This window comes from Mytilus galloprovincialis, chromosome 2 (assembly GCF_965363235.1).
Source record: "Mytilus galloprovincialis chromosome 2, xbMytGall1.hap1.1, whole genome shotgun sequence".
Taxonomy (NCBI): Eukaryota; Metazoa; Mollusca; class Bivalvia; order Mytilida; family Mytilidae; genus Mytilus; species Mytilus galloprovincialis.
The window spans coordinates 5,252,467-5,273,663 of NC_134839.1; the positions used below are offsets into that span (position 1 = coordinate 5,252,467).

General features: G+C 32.7%; 1 protein-coding gene across 3 annotated transcripts in view; it reads left to right on the forward strand.

Annotated features, from left to right (window-relative positions):
• Positions 1–401: 401 nt before the first annotated feature.
• Positions 402–21,197, forward strand: part of LOC143062724 (uncharacterized) — a 141,895-nt gene continuing 121,099 nt past the window's right edge. For 2 of the 3 annotated variants that reach the window (XM_076234493.1, XM_076234495.1), the window contains exons 1-11: positions 402–480; positions 1,755–1,881; positions 3,911–3,982; positions 4,335–4,512; positions 7,947–8,041; positions 8,699–8,773; positions 9,483–9,546; positions 12,965–13,209; positions 15,422–15,505; positions 17,106–17,226; positions 19,230–19,420. In XM_076234493.1, coding sequence (XP_076090608.1) covers positions 458–480; positions 1,755–1,881; positions 3,911–3,982; positions 4,335–4,512; positions 7,947–8,041; positions 8,699–8,773; positions 9,483–9,546; positions 12,965–13,209; positions 15,422–15,505; positions 17,106–17,226; positions 19,230–19,420 — 1,275 coding nt within the window. In that variant the 5' untranslated portion in view covers positions 402–457. The remainder of the gene's footprint in view (positions 481–1,754; positions 1,882–3,910; positions 3,983–4,334; positions 4,513–7,946; positions 8,042–8,698; positions 8,774–9,482; positions 9,547–12,964; positions 13,210–15,421; positions 15,506–17,105; positions 17,227–19,229; positions 19,421–21,197) is intronic. The other variant, XM_076234494.1, reaches the window with a different exon arrangement.

The window sequence follows — 21,197 nt, forward strand, 5'->3', positions numbered from 1 at the left end:
AAAGAGAAACTGCTAACAGTAAAAACTAAAAACAAGACAAAAAGTAAGACAATCATCGACAACTATTTCAGTCTAGTGTTTTTTTTAAAGTAACTGCCCTAGAATGATTGCTTTTAACTCTTTTGTAATATATAATATATTTGTTTGTCATTGAAAGAGTTTGAAACAGAACATTTTATATGCTATTTTATGTCCACTCAGTATGTTCGTGCGATGTGTATGGACGTCATCAGATTTGTTCTCTTTTGTCATGTATACACTTTAAAATGTGTTATACCCTTTTACCGTTCTGAAAATTCCTATATAAAATTTTCTTTTGTATCATCCATTTTTACTCTCAAAATATCGAAGAGAAAGAATGAATAAAAGAACGAATTTCCTTATCTTGTTTTACTTGCAGACCAGATTTGTATGAGATAAGATACATGTGCATAGTTCATGATAAACTATAAACAAAATGAAGGCTGGTGATATGCCATTGTATGTATGATTTAAAACTAAGCTAATCGTTCATAACATTATTATTTATACGGCCTATAAACAACATATTCAATGCCAACTTATAAACATTGCTTGTCATTTGGCTAAAAGCTACAGAAGGGGTAGTCTTTTTCAACATAGTAGCATATGTTTACTTTTATGTGTGGATTAGCTGACAAAGAAGAAATGTAAATGTTTATAGATATTACGCATATTTAAATTGTAATACTAATCATTGGAAGAATGTGACTATCACAGGGCCGCTACATCATATTTGATTTTGATTGGTCCTTTGCTCTTCTCCATTTTGATTCGAAAAATTTAGTCATTTTGTTGGATCGTTACAAATTTTAGTATTGTGGTATGATTGCCAATGAGTAAACTATCCAACACAGTTGAAAAAATGAAGTGAATGTGAGCAATTGACGACAACTGTACGTCCTTCAACAATGAGAATACCCATACGGTATGGACGGCTATAAAAGACCCAGACATGACAAATGGGAAACAATTCAGCTGAGAAAAACTAACGGTTTGTTTTCACTGCATTGTTGTAATATTTGTCATACAGAAAGGTCACTTAAAAGCTGTTTTGTAATTTGTGTATCATTTATTTTTCACTCTTCTTTTTGTAGGTCAGATTTTATTTGATACTTAATTAATCATTTAATTAATAATCAATCTAATATATATATTTAAAAGGCAAACACAGACAAGCAACGGTGATAAGAAACTTATTCTGATAAGTTCTTATGCTAGACACGTATTGTCTATAAAATAATCATAAATGCGATGCAATCAAAATGTACGGAAATACAAAACTGAAGAGTTTGCCAACCAAAAGCTTTTTATTTTATGTGGTATTTGATGTTACCAAAGGAGAACCGACGATTTAGCAGGTTCAGTTAATATATAATACGTTCGGTCATTAACGAGAGATATAATTAAAGATTATGACGGACCAATTATACCATCAAATTAAAAAGAACATTTAAACATATTTTTTGATAATTAAGCAATGTTGCATTTTGGTTTTGATAACCCCTATTTATTATTACTCAACTTATTGTTGACGTTTTGGTCTTTCCTGAAAACAAATTAAAACATAGCATACCACCCATTTGAAGGTGTATTAAAAGATGTATATATTTAATGTATGTAGCAATAGATATGCATGTATTTCAGCTCTTTGGTCGGGTTGTTGTCTCTTTGAATATTCCCCATCACCATACTCAATTTTATGCCTACATGGATTATGACTTCTATTTTTAAAGGTTTATTCTTTTGGCGTCCATCTTTATGGTACACAAATCTAGTGCTGTAAATAACCTGTGCCTATACTGTGACCACGTGGCTCTCCCGCAAGATTGTACTCATGTTGTCAGATGTCCTAACCAACAGGTAATTAACTTTAATAAGTTTAAAATGTAGTTACATGTAAGTTAAAAAAATGTGTTAGGGGTCATATCACGAACTTTGACGACATTATAATAAGATGACATAATGTTTGTACGAAATTGAAATTACTCTATTGCTAAACAATTTGGAATTATATTACAAAAGATTTTATTTTCTGTCTAAAAGCACATCACAAAAAAAGGTAATATAATATATTTGGATTCAAAAACAATCATTTTCCAGAAACTGTTTTACTTCTTATTTTAAGGACAATTGTAAGTTGTTATTCATATGGCAAAATCGAAGGATTTGCACCATGTAACTTTGTTCCTTTTAATCAAATTACCTCCCTTAGCTTAAGATTGAAAATATAATTTATTTTAGATCATCGAATAATCACGTCCTTTTCCGTCATGTATCTACAACTAATGTATCTTTAAAAACTTCCTTTGGCGGATAAGTACAAAAATGCTGTGTAATTCCACAGGGGCTTGTTACAATTGCCGGGTTTACTTTCCATACGAACCCCTAAAAAAACAAAAGGGAGGAAGCTAATTTGCGACAATGCTTCAAATTATTGTTTTAAATTTTTTCTAAGACTTTCACTTACTTTGTGACCTGAATAAATATGTTCCCACTTGAATTATCTCTCCAATGACATATATTTTTCACCTTAAATAACCTCTATAACTATTGTAATCCATAAAACAAACTCGACATTTTTGAAATAGAACGAATCGAGGCCCTACATTTGAAAATGAAAGTACTAAAGCGACACCTACCGGAAAATATATTTTCGGCTCTCTCGGGAGTTTACCGAAATGTGAGGACAAAAGACGGTATGTTCCTAATAATTCCCGCCAATTTTTACATTATTGTAACAAAAAATACCGTAGACTTCCGAAAAGCATTACATTTATGTAAACACCCGAGAGTGCCGAAAATATATTTTCCGATAGGTGTCGCTTTAGTACTTTCATTTTCAAATGTAGGGCCTCGATTCGTTCTATTTCAAAAATGTCGAGTTTGTATTATGGATTACAATAGTTATAGAGGTTTTTTAAGGTGAAAAATATATGTCATTGGAGAGATAATTCAAGTGGGAACATATTTATTCAGGTCACAAAGTAAGTGAAAGTCTTAGAAAAAATTTACAACAATAATTTGAAGCATTGTCGCAAATTAGCTTCCTCCCTTGTGTTTTTTTAGGGGTTCGTATGGAAAGTAAACCCGGCAATTGTAACAAGCCCCTGTGGTAATTCTAAGAGAAAATGCTTAAAATTTGACTTTAGGGAGCTACCATTTGATTTTTATGGGGGGGGGGGGGGGGCCTAGGATGAACAATTTTGTCCTGCATTTTTTTTTAGTTGAAATCTCTGTCCTGCCTTTTTATTTGTCAGTCTATTCGGTCCTGCCTTTTTTTATTAGTTTATCCTGACTTTTTTTACCTAAATTGTCATCCTGCCTTTTTTTTGCAAAGTGTCTCATCCTGCCTTTTTTTTTTACTCAAAACTCCTGTCCTGCCTATTTTTTTCAAATTTCATCCTAGCCCCCCCCCCGCCTTAAAAATCAAATGGTAGCTCTCTTATACGAAATGGGAAGGTTGAAATCATCATGTATTTAAAAGAATTTGGCCGAAAACTTAAGAAAGCAGGTAAGTTAAAAGTCATTTAACTATTAAATTCACTCTACAAGGTGTTTCCCTATATGCGAAAAAAATCATGATAAGGCAAAATGGCCGCTATGCAAATTAGCAAATTACCTAGTCCAAATAATTATGACGTCTTGAAAGGCTATTATAATTTTTTTCTTTGACGCCTTACGTCGAAGTAAGGCGTCAAAGAAAAAAATTATAATAGCCCTTCAAGACGTCATAATTATTTGGACTAGCAAATTACCCCAAATTGTGCCATATGTTTCTAAAAAAAAAACTTACGAAACAAATTTAGGTACTAGTATTTGAATTCAGACTTGCAAGGATATTATACAGATCGACTGAAAAATTCCAACTCTACCCTATTTTTATTTAAAGAATTGTTACCTTGAAAAGTTCCAGACGATCGAGGGACGAATTTACTACAAATTAGGATGCAAAGACGTTGCTGTGAGTAAACAAGCTACTAACGGTAATAATGGAAACATGTTTTACCTCACAAAGAGCAGGTTGTGATTATCCTTCTGGAAAAAAACAGATATCATCCTCATGCCTTGAATATGTTCGTGTTGCTTTAGTCTTTAGTTTTGTTTTTGTTTTGTTCTATCTACTGTTGTGTGTCTGAGTGTACGTTGACCTTTATATCTCTTTAGATATTGCGCTTCATATACTTCATTTAATAACAATACATTCCATAAAAGGCGTACAGATGAAAACATTTTTTTTTGTAATTCAGATATGCATTAACTCTAAGTAATCGAGTATGAATAAATATCATTATTATGCAATTGTTATCTTGCAGCAATGCAGTGATGTAGCTATTGGTAGACGAAAAACACTGGAAATCAATAAACGAACGAACGTGGAACGTGGAAATTTAGCACTTTACAATAAACGTGATCTTGGAGATACATTATTGTGTCATGCTTGTTGTAGTGGGCAAGACGTCTGCAACGTAGAAGGCCTGTGTGGTGCACCAAGTGAGTGAAATATTGGAAATCACTACACATGTAATAACACAAAGGTCAAAGATTAAGACAAAATATTTCAACGATTAAGGATATTATTTCTTAGTAAGATTATGCTGTAGCATTCGATGTCTTTTTTAGGCCACTGATTATTTTTCTCCTTAAACGCCGCTGCTTACCTGTGAATAATGAATATAATAAATGGTTCCTATATGGCAAAATCTGCATTGACATTTCGCTATTATCGTAAAGACGATTCAATCTGCTTCCATAATCAACAATAACTTTTTAATGACCAGCACTTGCATATGTATGCTTAATAAAACTCAAATCTAAATATCGACTTTTTTAAATTAAGGAATGACTGTAATATATGTGAAATAACATAAAATGTGGTGCACACTGAATAACTCGCGTGTACCACATTTATTTTGATATTTCGAATAGAGAGAAAAAATATTACAGTTATTTCTTATAATTTAATTCTAAATTCTATTTTAAACCGGAGAAAACAATGAAAAAACGTTGATGATGTCACGATCACATGACTTAATTATGTCTACGGGCAGATACAAAAATAACGTCAACTAATCAGAAGACGCGTTACATCCGAAATTGAATTATTGTTAATTAGTATCAAAGACCTGCAAAATGTAGCCTGTAAGTAAGGAACATCGCACTGAAGTAATGTTTGTGATATAATTCGAGACATAATCAGTTAGTATCTGGTTGTTGTTTCCGTTTTGTGTGTTAAAGCTCAAAGTGTTTCTGTCCATTAACAATCTTCGTAAACATAGATTGTCTTCAATGGCATAGACATCAGTTATAACGTGGTTGGTCAGATTTCATAACTAAAAGAATTATACAAAAAAGTTGTTAGAGATAAAATTCTATTAAAAGTGTGTCTTTTCTGTTTTGTTTTTTTGTTATTTAGCGAACTTTATGTTGATAAACTATTATAGTTTGTCAATCAGCCATAAAATTGAGAATGGAAATGGGGAATGTGTCAACGAGACAACAACCTGACCATAGAACAATACAACAGCAGAAGGTTCCCAACAGGTCTTCAATGCAGCCAGAAATTCCCGCACCCGGAGGCGTCCTTCAGCTGACTCCTACTGATTTTGACTCTGGACAATAAGGATTTTGACATACTGCAATGACACCCATCTGTTGGTGAAACATGTGTATTACCCTTTCTGGATATGTTTTGCTTATTTGTGTCGAATTATTCTTATTTTCTTCTTAGATTTGACTGATGAATGATGACAAAACATATCGTTTACAGACAATAAGATGTTTTTGTATGTTTTCTGGTCTGTGCCTCCGTTCGTCCGTCCGTCCGCTTCAGGTTAAAGTTTTTGGTCAAGATAGTTTTTGAAGAAGTTGAAGTCCAATCAACTTGAAACTTAGTACACTTGTTCCCCATGATATGATCTTTTTAATTTTAATGCCAAATTGTAGTTTTGACCCCAATTTCATGGTCCACTGAACATAGAAAATGATAGTGCGAAGTTCAGGTTAAAGTTTTTGGTCAAGGTAGTTTTTGATGAAGTTAAAGTTACATCAACTTGAAACTTAGTACACATGTTCCCTATGATATGATCTTTCTAATTTTAATTCCAAATTAAAGTTTTGACCCCAATTTCACGGTCCACTGAACATAGAAAATGATAGTGCGAAGTTCAGGTTAAAGTTTTTGGTCAAGGTAGTTTTTGATGAAGTTAAAGTTACATCAACTTGAAACTTAGTACACATGTTCCCTATGATATGATCTTTCTAATTTTAATTCCAAATTAAAGTTTTGACCCCAATTTCACGGTCCACTGAACATAGAAAATGATAGTGCGACTATGGACACATTCTTGTTTTCAGAATACTACTTGTCATTTTCATCAAGGACTACAGATCCAAAAACTTTGCATTTTGCATATTAAACGCCTTCTGAAAAATGACCAAAAAAATTTATTAAAACATTACCAATTGTAATTATGCATATTTATATGTCTAATGCTGTGTTCATGCTGAGTTTCAGAGTTCAGAATTTCCATCCCATTCACCATGTTGACGAAAACAAAAATACATATACATCAAGTCGAAGAAACCATAAGATTGTTTTTGTTACTTTGTCTCTCCAGAGGTGTTCCGACAGGTGTATTGATGTCTTCCGTATTTTTAATTGCTGACATTTCAATAGATATAGGAAGATGTGGTGTGAGTGCCAATGAGACAACTCTCCATCCAAATAACAATTTAAAAAAAGTTAACCGTTATAGGTCAATGTACGGCCTTCAACACGGAGCCATGGCTCACACTGAACAACAAGCTATAAAGGGACCCAAAATATTAGTGTAAAACCATTCAAACGGGGAAACCAGCGGTCTAATCTATATATAAAAAAAAAAAACAAAAACAAAAAAAAAAAAAACAACGAGAAACGAGAAACACGTATAAATTACATAAACAAACGACAACTACTGTACATCAGATTCCTGAGTTAGGACAGGTGCAAACATTTGCAGCGGGATTAAACGTTTTAATGGATCCAAACCTTCTCCCTTTTTCTGAAACAATAGCATAACATCATAACATAGAAAAACACACAATAAAATATCAATTGGTTGGCTTAACTCAATCAAAAAAACGTACGTTGATACACTATAAACGAATAAATTTGATCTGCGATATCTGAATGCAAATGCACAGTTAATAAAATATAAGTGACAAACATTCAAGGCCACAAAACAAAACAAACAAGTCCAAACAAAGCCATGGCAAGTCACCACTGCGTAATATTTAACCCTTCGAAAATATTCACTTTAGAAAATAAAACCGGCTTTAAAAAAATACAGGTAAATCTTGAAGTTTATACAAATGTAGTAAGAAGAAGTGAAACTTAGAATATATTCCAAATAATCAAAGCTGGTATATAGACAAGAAGCATGATTCAATTCAACCTTGATAACACATTACATATCATTCTTCTTTAGCCTCTGGATTATTTATATCTCTTTTCATTCCGGAGTAATACTGAAGATATATTTAAAAAATAGAATAAGAATCTGTATTAGATAAATAAACTCATCATAGATACCCGGACTAAATTTTGAATTTACACCAGACGCGCGTTTTGTCTACAAAAGACTCATAATTACACTATTAACATAAATATCTAGTACTTTATTCTTTTGACTTACTTCCATTGTGTCGAAGCTATGGTTGTTGGACTATTTAACAAAGTCTCCGCCGTCTCAATACTTATCTTTAATGTTTGTATATTTGTCAACGTATGTCAAATGTATTATTTAAAACCAAATCTTATGAATTTTGTGCATTTTACAAAATTCTAGCATGCAAGGTCGATAGCATAATTTGTTTTGAATTGATGTTTTTTTTTTTTTTTTTAAGTTTTTAATGCAAATTAATGAAATATTTATATGTTGTAGCTCTCAATAAATATGGAGGAACGATTTGTTTTGCTTGTAGTCAGGAAGAACAACCAGACAGTTGTCGACAAATAAGATTATGTGCTTCCGGTCAAGTAAGTGCTTAACAAGTATTAAAGGTTATGCACAAAATAGTTGTAACAATTGTTCTTGTATTCAATGTAACGTGTGATTTGTTTACAATGTTCATCTTGCCTTATTGGTTACATAAAAAGTAATTTGACACTGAAAATCAAGAAGTGTTCTTTTGTTGTTGCAGTTGAGTACTACTGAAAGGTCTTCCATCTCTTAATAATGTAGGGCTAAATTAAGAATAAAAATTAACTCCGTATTTGTTTTACAAATTGAAAATATGGCGTCAAAAATTCTATAAATGCTGTGTATTCAACTACATTGTGAGATATATTCCACAAAGGGAGTATAATTTAGTTAGTTCTGTAACTTTCCAAAAAGTACCAAACAATTTAAAAAACTTTAAAGCATACAAAAGTATTAACAAAAGTAACGAACTCAACACAACCTCTCTAAAAGGCGAAATTCATAAAACTAGCAAAAACCAACATTATACTTTATCAACCAATTGAAAGAAAAGAAAAGCATACGTTGTTTACACGTTGTTCATGTATGACAGACACAATATGTTTACAACGTCTATATATGGCGATGAATTGTTCTTAATATCACAAGAACTGTAGTCAATTATTGCATTCATTTGACGATGCTTTAATGTTTGTATATTCGATTTCATTCAGGGATGTGTAACTCGGGAAATTGTAAACCAGTTATCAAGAAGAACGTTATACCAGACAGGCTGTGGAAGCAGAGATGTAAGTTGATTTGTCTTGTTTTTCTGTAATTCACAGGGCTATATATCTTAAAACATTTCGAAACGTACTTGAAATTAAATTTAGTATGTAAACGGGGAATATGTCAAAAGAGACAGTCCGTCAAAAGAGCATATACCAGACTTCGAATGTCATTCGAATAATAATGTCTTAAAATTTTCGAACATCTGTTTAAATAAGCAGTTTTTAACCATAAGACACTGCAGTGGTACACTATAATTGAGAATGGAAACGGTGAATACGCGAAAGAGACAAAATTCAGACCGAAGTGCATTAAACACCAACAGGCCACCAGTGGATCTTCAACACAGCGTGAAAAATCCACACTCAGAAGCGGTCTTCAGCTGATCCCTAAAAGAAGACAAAATGGACGTTACACTAAACTCCGAAACATGTACTGAACTAAATAAAACTACATACAAGACAAATGCAAGAGGTTCTTGTCAAGGGACTGATACTGTTAGGTTAAACATGTGATTTTTCAACCGCCCCTTATACCTCTACCAATTATAGAATATTTACAGCAATACGCACTTAATTATTGCTGTATGTAGTATATCGGTATGTAGTATATCGCCTTTAAATATTTTACAGTTTCAAGTGTTTTATTTGTACCTAAACAATTACATCGCTTTTATCGCTAGACATCAGGCTATTCCAGATAAAATTAAAGCCATTTTCAATATTTCAGCAATGTTTAGCAGAAGACGACAGAACACAATGTTGTACAAGTGATCTGTGTAACAACATGATTCGTATGTATCGTAAAGTGTTAGATTTGTGAAAAATAAAATCACATTACTATACATTGCACCATTCACAAATACAAATAGCACATCTTATTTACATGAAAAGAGTGCGATTACAAATAAAACCAACAAATAGCGATATTACAAAAAACTAACTTTTAACTTCTATTAAAAAAAGCACTGTTCCCACAAGTAACTAATATTCCTTCATACGTTACACAACATTCAAGGACCGTATTTGACGTATATTGACAAGATCAGCTATATAATATTTATAGTTGAAATTAACGTTCATAAAACAAAATATGCTGTTTATCTGATTAATATGTAGTACTACATGCATATACTGCACATCGAAGATGTTTAAACACAAATGCATAGGTATTCAAATATGGATCATCATTTAAGCTTGATTATGTAAAGACGGATATTAAAGAAAGCAAAAATGGGGATGGGGCAAGGGACTTTATTAGATGTAAGTGAAATGTGACGTTGTTTGAAATATTTGAAAGGAGGATTTAAGGTAATACCACCATTGATTTCAAGGGTGTATTATTTTTCTTCCCTTTTTGTATGCAACTGGATGTAAGGTACTATGAATTGGTGGTATTACACCTATAAGACAACCAATAGAATATGGGACTTTTGGAAAGGGTAGACAAGTTTATTTAAAAAAAACCAAATTGATAGCAATTGTCAATTTTGCGAGGGAATTCGATGTTTGCTATGCTTCTATGCATTTCCACTCACTTTATGGCAATGCCACTATACCAATTAGAATGATATTTTTGTAATCTTTTAAGAAATGTTTTTACTTTGTATTCATGCTTTATTTGTGAAACAATAAGCGTCTTAAAAAGGTGAATTCACTGTATAAAGTCAATAATTTTTCTTCGTTATTGCTAAAATCTGAGACTACTATAACACCATAGTAGTCTCAGCTATAGTAGTCTCAGCTAAAATAAACTTTAAATATATGTCAATGTTCACCCTACCCAGTTTACCCCTCAATTACTTGTCATGATGTGGCCCTCTTTTTGTTATTAATTCTTAAGCAATCTGATTGGATTAAGTTATAATTAGTTTACTTTCAAACTGGTTAATATGCTTTTGATTAAATCATAACGTGCATGAATATGTGAAGTAACTTAAATGATCACAAATGACGTTGTATTCCATTAAGGAAATCGGTTTTCGAAGAGAAACGCTGAAATACATTTTACGCACGGCTACGTCAAGTAACAGTATTGTTTATCTTAACAAAAAAAAAAACATTTTTCAGTCGCATTAGAATTTTGTAATTACAATCAATCCCAAACTAAAGTGGCCAGTAAATAAATATGTTTTATGTGCCTATTTTTTGAACATCAAAATTCAATACGATCGCTAAAGGTCAATTTCGTCCATCTCACAATATCTTATTTTACACTATAAATTGTATTCTATCAAGGATATGTTTTCTCTATACGGTATGTGTTATCGACCACGCATAATTTTATTTGCGTCTTTATCAATATTTTACAAACTTTATACACTTGTTTTGTCAAATTTACTATAACTTCAATAACTTTTTTGTAAGGGTCTATATTGCATTTATTTTTTGATTTGTTTGAATTTTTGAGTCAACTATGTTGATTGTCAGTAATGTATGTTTACATAGTTTTGGCTTGTAGATCCAATTATTTTCCACATAAGTGGTTATCAAAGGTACCAGGATTATAACTTAGTACGCCAGACGCGTGTTGCGTCTATATAAGACTCATCCGTGACGCTGATATCAAAATAGTTATAAAGCCAAACAGGTACAAAGTTGAAAAGCACTGAAGATCCAAAATTCTAAAGGGTTGTGCTAAATACGACAATAATAATCTATGCCTGGGATAAGACAATTCTTAGTTTTTCGAACCTATTATGTCTGGTAGAGTTTCTAACCCGAATATTGTCAATATAAGACTATGATGATTATGATGATGATGATTATGGTAGGCGGACGCTATACGTCCAGCCGTAAACTGATATATATATATAAAAGAAGATGTGGTATGATTGCCAATGAGACAACTATCCACAAAAAACCAAAATGAAACAGACATTAACAACTATAGGTCACCGTACGACCTTCAACAATGAGCAAAGCCCATCCGGTATAGTCAGCTATAAATATGCATATTTAAGGGATGAACGTGTTATATGTAAAAGTGATATGAAAATTATCTCCCTGCTATGTACAAGACTGACGCTGTGAGACGGCCTTTCACGTACTATTTCCCAATGTAACATTGTACATGAAGACATAAAAACTTAAACGGACATCATTCGGCAATCCTCGGTAGAATCCGCTACGGAATCGGCCGAGTTGAGACGAATGACCCGGACACATTATTTTTATTCGAATCGATCAGTTTTGCTCTATCTCCGTGATGCCGAGTGCGTAGGAGATGCGAATAATTACGAAGGATTATTCAAATTCACATGCTGAAAAATCTGACAACGCCATGTTTAAAAAAAATGGTAAACAGACGAACAACAGTACACAAAACACATAACTAAAAGACAACGGATGTATAAGGTCAAAATAGGGATATCATATTAAACAACCGTCATACATAATAAAGGTTAATTGGACACTATACGTATATTGTTTTTATACTGAAATCGATAAAAAAATGAAAAAAATAAAAAAAAAATGTAACAAACAGTTTTAAAAAAATGTGTTTGGAGTTTCCCTCTTGGGGTACCATTTTGGGGTATTTCCCTATGAACGTAGTCCAGGCGGTAAAACATTGACATTTTAAGGAATTAGAAAGGGAAAATGAACTTAATTAATAACATTTAATAAACATGGTTTAAAAATTACCAATTTGAAGACATAAAAAGTTAAATTCATTAAAGTTTGACCTTTGTTACTACGCGTTGTCATGGTTGTGACGTGACGTTGTTGATGAAATACAGTAGTTCCGGTAAGTAGGCGGGGCTTATAGGTTAGTTGGGGTCATTGACGTATAAAGCTAACGTTTATACGTATAGCTTTATCTGTATAGTAAAACAGCTGATTGCAGTATAAAATAGCTTTAAAACAGGTTTAACCGAACATTTCCTTCAGAAAATTCTTGTACCAAGTTCGGAATATGCTAGTCGTTTTTTTTTCGTTCCATTGGTTGATAACGTTCGATTTTATCCGTTTTCATGGGCTTTTCCATTTTATATTTCTGTATTTTTGTCATCGTTTTTCCAACTGTGCGAGGTTTTATTCCGATACAGTAGAAAAAGTTATTTTACCAAATACTTTTATTTATTAATTTTTAACGTCAATTCAGACAAAAACAAATTGTGTAACTCTTTAATTTTTGTACGAACCCCCCTCTCCATTTTCGTATCACATACTGTTTGTTTTTGAATTGCGCACAAACAATTTACTTTTCAGCTTGTAATGTAAAATTGAATGCACGTCTTGGGGTACCATATGTTGGCAGTGACGGAAAAGTAAAATTTAATTGTTCGATCCTTACTTCCACATTAAGGACAGATGTTCAGTACAGTGTGACTTGGACAATTGATGGTTTTCCATTGAAGAGCAAGAATGGTATTGCATTAGTTAGCGCCTTGAGTTCACATGAACGTGTTGCAATATTCGATACAATTAATCTTCAAGGAAATCTCAACAAAATGGTTTGTACATATTATATCTTTAATTCAGTATTCATTTGCAATGGTTCTGACCATTTTTAATAAACCGTTGAGCAATGTCCCTCGTTTTTTTCCCGCAATATTCTTTTGATTATTGTAATACCCGACATATCAATTCATATTTGCCTGGTGTTATTTTAGTTTTTGTCCTTCATTATTCTCTGACTTGTTCATTCGGTTTATTTGCTGTTTTATTATATAAAATACTCACCAAATATACTTCAGTTCGATTTTTGCTCTAATCATAGGCATTAGAGATTGTCTTTACATGAACCGTATCTGTTGCCAGATAGCTAAAAATATGTATTGCCATAATGTTAAATATGGATGCTTGCAAAAAAAAAAAACATACGAGAAAAAGTTAAATAGAAGAAGTGCCGAACTCCAAGGAAAATTCAAAACGTAAAGAATAGAAATTTGAAGATTAAATCTATATTTATACATGTTATAGCTAGCTTATACCAGTCGCAATATATCGCTAAAAAAATTAAGCAAAACAAACAACCATAACAGACAAAATTGTCAAAGATGTGGGTACAGCGGTATAGCGATTAACATTGTGTTATAACCTAAAGCACTTTAAAAAAATATTTAAGGTGTTACCTAACACTACAAGGAGATAACTCTGTAAAAATCAGCTAAACGTTGATCAAAATTATAGGTTGTCAAAATGCATTATAACCAACGAAAATTTTCTGATTAAGTGGTTGGTTTAAATTTTTTATTTTTTTTTATATTTTTGTCAAAGGGTCAAAGAAAAAAATGTCAAAATTTTATGAAAACTAAACGAACCAAATTAATATTAGTCAAGGTTTTGGGTACTACCTTAAAAAAAGAGAGTTCAAAAGGCATATAATCCTTCTGTATACTATTAGTATATAAGCCCAAATGAAAGACAAGAGTTAAAAAATGACCATAATCTATTGTTATTTATGTATTATTGTCATTTTATTTATTTTCTTTCGTTACATCTTCTGACATCGGATTCGGACTTCTCTTGAACTGAATTTTAACGTGCGTATTGTTATGCGTTTACTTTTCTACATTGGCTAGAGGTATAGGGGGAAGGTTGAGATCTCATAAACATGTGTAACCCCGCCGCAGTTTTGCGCCTGTCCCAAGTCAGGAGCCTCTGGCCTTTGTTAGTCTTGTATGATTTTTAATTTAGTTGTGTATAATTCTGAGTTTAATATGATGTCCATTATCATTGTACTAGTACACATATTTTTTAAGGGGTCAGCTGAAGGACACCTACGAGTGCGGAAGTTTTTCGCTACATTGAAGACCCATTGGTGGCCTTCAACTGTTGTCTGCCTTATGGTCGAGTTGTTGTCTCTTTGACACATTCCCCATTTCCTTTCTCAATTTTATACCACACTAACACAATATGGAACAATTTTTATGCTGATTGGGTGATTATTTAATCGTTGAAAGACCACAAATAAAAAAAACGTATACAATGAACGTTTTACACACAAAATGTAGAGGCACGTTGTTCTATTCTAGTGTTGTCTTTTTAACCGAGTCTTTGTTTGTTCTTCGATTTTTAGCTTCTGATTACCCTTTATCTTTATATTTCTTAATTTAAAAAACAAATTATAACTATACCTTTTTTTCGTTATAATACTTCAATCTAAATATTGCAGGCACCTTCTATGTCATTTTGCCTTTCGTCCTATTTTTGCATTACACTTTCGCAGACATTACTGAACATATTTTGACTTTGTAATTTTTAAGCAGTTTGGCAGTGATTAGTTGTAACGAGTTAGTTGTCGGATATCTTTTCCCTGATTAGAGATAATTTGAAATTTATATATGACGAATTAAGGAAACAACCATTTTCTACATTAGAGAATGCCTGTACCAAGTCAGGAATATGACAGTTGTTATCCATTCGTTTGATGTGTTTGGACTTTTGATTTTGCCTTTTGATTTTGGATTTTCCTTTTTGAATTTTCCTCGGAGTTCAGTATTTTTGTGTTTTTACTTTCTACATATATTTCTCAAAAACTACTAAACAGAGAGGTTCTATATTTAGTTAGCAGTACAATATAATTGAGATGTACCGTGTGTGGTGTTTTCTGATCTACTTTTTGTTTTCCAATACGTTGAAATACGAATTTGATATGCTTAGCACGATACACGTTGTTTAGAACTACAATTACCTGCTCAGGTGATATTCATTATATTTTAGCTACGATGTAAAGTTGAAGTGACCTGTAGCAACAATTCAAAAGTTGAACATGTCAACAGCAATGGTTACTGGGTAGGAATGAAGGTACGTATATACATAACATAATTTCTTCCTTATTTATTTTTGCGCCAAAACGATAACACAATAAACCAAATCAATTGCAATATCATACTTTTGACACGAACAAACTATGTAGTGTGTATACCTGAACATATTTAGATTTCTTAGTGACAAGAATTAAAATTAAAAGAAAATTCAACGTGTAAACAGTTTATATAAACTATTAGTAATAAGTTCATGTTTTTCAAGGGAACTAGCTACCGAAATTTGGATGTAACAAAGGCTCAAACGCATCTTACTTGATATTAAAAAGGCAGATCCTTCCAAGGGATATATATCGGAAACAAATTTTAAAGAATCGTGTTTTAAAATATTAAATTTATGAAAAAGAGATGCAATATACCAGAGGGACACTCAAATGCATAGATCGAAAATAAACTGACAACGCCATGTCTAAAAAGAGAAAGACAATCTGACAAATCTTAGTACACAAGACACAACATAGAAATCTAGAGACTAATCCACTTGAACCCCACCCAAAATCTGGAGTGATGCAAGGTGCTCCGGAAGGGTAAGCATATCCTGCTACACATGTGACACCCGTCGTGTTGCTCATGTTATAACATACCCAGTGAGTAGTATAATTAAATAGGTTACATTCGTGAAAAGGGAAAGGGATTGTAGTTACGACATAAGGAACATATCCGATATCATTTGTGAAACGGATATTCTATAACAGTCAACCAACTTGTGACGGCATGCGTAAAATTCAGGAAGGAATGATTTCAATTTCACAATTTGGAAGTGTTGGTTAAATAGTTTGTAAGCAGCAACCCTATATAAAGTAGATCATGATAGGAATATTGTTTCAATGGGGATACATATAATCCGTATACAGGCGCTGCTGAAATTCTGCTACATAGAAATGGAAAGTTCACAATTGGGAAGTTGAAATCATCTCTTTTGTCGAAAATTTGTTTTCAACTGACCATTATTGTCAATTTTTAGATGTTAGTCAAAATATTTGGCAAATTTAACTGTACATGTTGTTATTTGAATTTTTCCAAGTCGATGACAATAGGGTGAATGTAAGTATTAATCGATGGAAAATTCCAACGTTTTGTCAGGCTAGGTTGACTGCATTTTTATTTACTGGTTTTTCAAACTACATTGTATTTAAAACATTATATTTTCAATTAGTATTACATTCATGTATTTGGTTTTGATGTTATATTTGTTTTTTCTCGTGGGATTTTGTCTGATGCTTGGTCCGTTTCTGTGTGTGTTACATTGTAGTGTTGTGTCGTTGTTCTCCTCTTACATTTAATGCGTTTCCCTCAGTTTTAGTTTGTTTCCCCGATTTTGTTTTTTGTCCATGGATTTATGAGTTTGAACAACGGTACAGGGGCTGATGCAGGATTTTCGAAAGGGGGGGGTGCTAACCCAGGGCAAACGGGGGTGCAAAGGGGTGCAAAACATATGTCCCGATACAAATGCATTGATCGGCAAAAATAAAGGGGGGGTGCGCATCCCCGGAACCCCCCCCCCCCCTGGATCCGCCACTGACGGTATACTACTGTTGCCTTTATTTATACGGTAGTACATTTGTCATATTCTTATGCAGGTATCACCCCAGAGAATAAGACATACAATAAAACAGAATGTAACCGTAGAATCAACGCTTCCATTGATCAGCTTCGATCCTTTAGATAAACTCTCTGTTGGCATACAAATAGAAAGTACAGGTAAAAATATAAATGCTTCCGTAATAATTTCCGAATGGTGTTTATAAATAGCTCGTTCAGCATACTACGATTTTTGAAAGTTGTATTTACTGGTACAGATTTTTTTTTTTTAAATAATACTAGTAGTATGTTATACATAATTAAACAAGTTCTATGGTCCCGGTAACAAAACAGCATGGTTCTACATGTTGTTGATACTTAATAATATTTTGGCATTGCAAAGAGCAATGGTTATGTCTGGAAACTCATTGTAATATTGCACTTAATCTATTAGAAGTAGGGATGTCAAAAGATCTGAAATTAAATACTCGGATACTCGGTCATGATACTCGAGTACTCGCAAGTACTCGGATGAATCTTTTACGTCTATTGAAAAGTTTAGATTGTAGGCGGGATGCAGTGTTTTTGTCAGTACCTTTCATAAACATATTAACGAAAGACAAACGTACCAAAACACAGCTTTATCCTCTGTTTGTTGTGTCAATTTAACAATGAATTACCGATCGCTGTTCTATAAATAACCCATCAAAATAGCAATTATTGTTTGTGTATGTGTTTCTGAACCTAATTCAAATAAACTCAAAAATATTTGCACATAAAGTCCGACAAAGTAGACAATTTATGTATCATCTGTTCCTGATGAGTTGGTATTTTTCATAATACGACTTGTCCATTAATTTGACAAAAACAATATTGGACTCCAAATTACATGTGCTTTTTCGTGTTGCTCAGTCTTATCTTTTTCTGTGTTTTATTTTTTTGCACTATCTCATTTTTCATATTTTTTTTTAGCCATGACGTTGTCCATTTATTTTCGACTTTTGGGTTTGAATGTCGCTCTCGTACCTTTTCCTATCTTTAAATTGTAAAAAATAAACAATAGTAGTTAAGTTTCAAATACAGAGTAATTAAATTAATTCAAATGTACATATATCATACCAATCACGTTTACAAGAAGTCTGATTAACAAACAAAGGTTTTTACGGCTTGTGATGAGTTAATTATTAATCCATGAAGGTGTTGATCCGTATCCGAACACCGTTAAAAATTTCTCTAATCAGTTGCGTGGGGTTCACCGCAGATCACTTTGATTTTATTCTTGTTTAGAAATATGATTGTCAACAATTTCAGACGAAAGACTGTTTGACTTTCTATTTTTTGTTACAAGTAGTGCAAATGAAAACATTACCTCGGACGAAAGGACGTTGCTGGTACTACTATAACTTAGTAGCATCAGGATAAACATACTTTTGTTGTTAACTGATTTTATTTAGTATTTAAAGGGGATATTTCAACGGAACTAAAGTGAGTGAAAATGTGAAGAGAAATATCTCAAGATGTATAACAGGCAAACGAGTGTCCGAGTACTAAAACTGTACTCGAGTACTCGCCCTTCCGATCGAGTACCCGAGTACTCGAGTACTCGTTGCCATCCCTAATTAGAAGTGTTCTAATCTATATCTATGTCAGGACAACTGTAAACATGTTGGTGATTATAAGTTGAAATTGAACGTTACATTAGTTTTTAAGAACATATGCACAGCAGTATATTACTGTTGCCTTTATGTATTTGCATTCAGTGTAAAAAGTATAATACGCTAAGATTGTCTGTTTATGTCTATTTGTTTTTTTGTTTTTGTACAGATCCGGTAAGTCAGTGCTCACCCTACTAATTTTAAAGTTTGTCTTTTCTGGTGTTGTAACAGCGTTGTCTTAGGTCAGGAGTAGGGTCGTGCAATCACAAACGCATTTAGCACTGCTCTAATTAAGTTATGCGTGCCGTGTATCAATCCAGGTGCTTATTATCTAATGGTTGTCACTAGTTGCAATTTGCCATGTTGTTTTCACGATTAATATGTTTTAATGAGTTTCTTTGGTAAAGTGTACCCACAGACCTCCACATATGGTAAGACTTATTTGATGTAGGCATTAAGAGATCCGCATTTGATCATTGAATGACTACAGGAACTATAAAAACAAATTATCGTTTATTATCATTCTAGGTCGTAATGTTACAAAGTGCGCTTACAGTTTTGAACTACATTCCTCAACAGGAAAGTATACAACTAAAATACCTGTCCATATAACACCACACTCTTTTTACAAGTTATCTGACACATTAATATTTCAACGACTAAAGAATCTGAATTACCCGATGTTTTACGATTACAGCCTACCGATCGTCCACATTGGTGTTAGTATATGTAAAGTGTGTAGTAATTGATATACGGAAATAGTTTTCAGAGATGGGCAAATGTATACCTTTATAAAAAGAAAGAGATGATCTAAAATTGCTAATTATAATCAACTATCCGACAAAGTTCAAATGAAGTGGATGTAAGCAAATATAAACAACCATACGGCATTCAACAATTAAAATAATTTAAATCTTAAGTTATACATGTAGTCGGTGAGCTCTGTTAAAAAAATATTATTCAACATGTTCAAATATTTATTCAAATATTTATTCAAACATGTATCTATACTATTAAACAAGAAGACCTCATTTTGTGTGTCGCTTCTCTTCCTTCCACAATAAATTAACCATCACGCTTTTGTATCCTATAGGTACCATGTATTGTCTCATTTGTCATCCTTTCTTATGATTATTCAGTTTGTGTTATTTTGGGAGAAAAACGAAAAAAACTGCGTCCGGATATTTTTCCGTCATTGGACAAAATTTTAAGTCAGACTAGACATCCGGTTTGGTTTTTTTTTTATGTACGTTGTATATACAAAAGACTATGAATAACATGCATTTGCTATCTGCTATCATTTTCAAGTTTACTATCCACGGCGGTCACTAAATTTCGTAAATAGAGAGGGTCTATATAATATATCAATGGCCGCCGTGGATTGATTAGTTAACTGAGAACTAATAGTAAAAAGCCAACACACTTTATCTATAATAATGTATGGTCATAACATACTAAACGTATGTTCATTGGAAATTTTGGGAAAAAGGAGAAGGGGTTGAAAAATAATTGTCCTATCCCCAAGTACCTATAACTTTTATTACATTTCTTGAAATTTTCCACTCAGTCATTATTTTTTTTACAAAAATTCATCCTACAACACTTTACATACTTTCAATCACGTACGCTCTGGATGCCCGCGATTTAGCGGGTGTGTTCTAGCATTTATCACACTTGCTTAAAGTATTTCAATTTGGGTTATTTTGGGAGGAAAACGAAAATAAAGGCGTCAATATATTTTTTCCGTCATCGGAATGACTTTTTGAGAACAATTAAAGACTTTCGCTGCCCTTTTGACCTGTTTTGAAATTAAACATAATTTGCATAAGTACTTGGGACAGAACAATTATTTTTTTGCGTTTTTCTGTATACTATGATCATATATATACTATAAATAAAGTGTATTTGCTATTTATATATGTAGGACTCTAAAGTGCGATGGTACTCTAAAGTGCGATGGTAACGCTAAAGTGCGATTGTCTACGCTAAAGTACGATGGTGTCTCACGCTAAAGTACGATGGTTGTTTGTTTGCTAAAGTGCGACGGTATAGCACGCTAAAGTGCGATGGAACAAAAGAGAAAGGTTCAAGGGAACTAATGTTAAAAACAAGTCTTTTTGCAAAATCTAGTCTGCTATGATATAACATATAATGTGATAGGCTTTTACTTTACTGGTAGTCTTATGTGACTGTTTCTAAATTAAGAAGACGAATTTTGTATTTGCAACTGACAAGGGGATGTGTTTACATTAATAGGCTGTGTAAACGACAAGCTACATCCAATACGCCCCTTGTCCTGAACATGCATGAACTATTTGCCACTGGACGGAATAAATAAAATTTATTTTCCCCCTTTTTCGTAGCGAGTATTAATACATGTTATATTTAACCAAAATGTACACGCTGATGTTTTAATGCGAACTCAAAAATAGTGTTGACATCTGGCTACGCTTCTTTACTTCTTTGTAGAGAAAGGGAAGTATGACCCGAACGAAA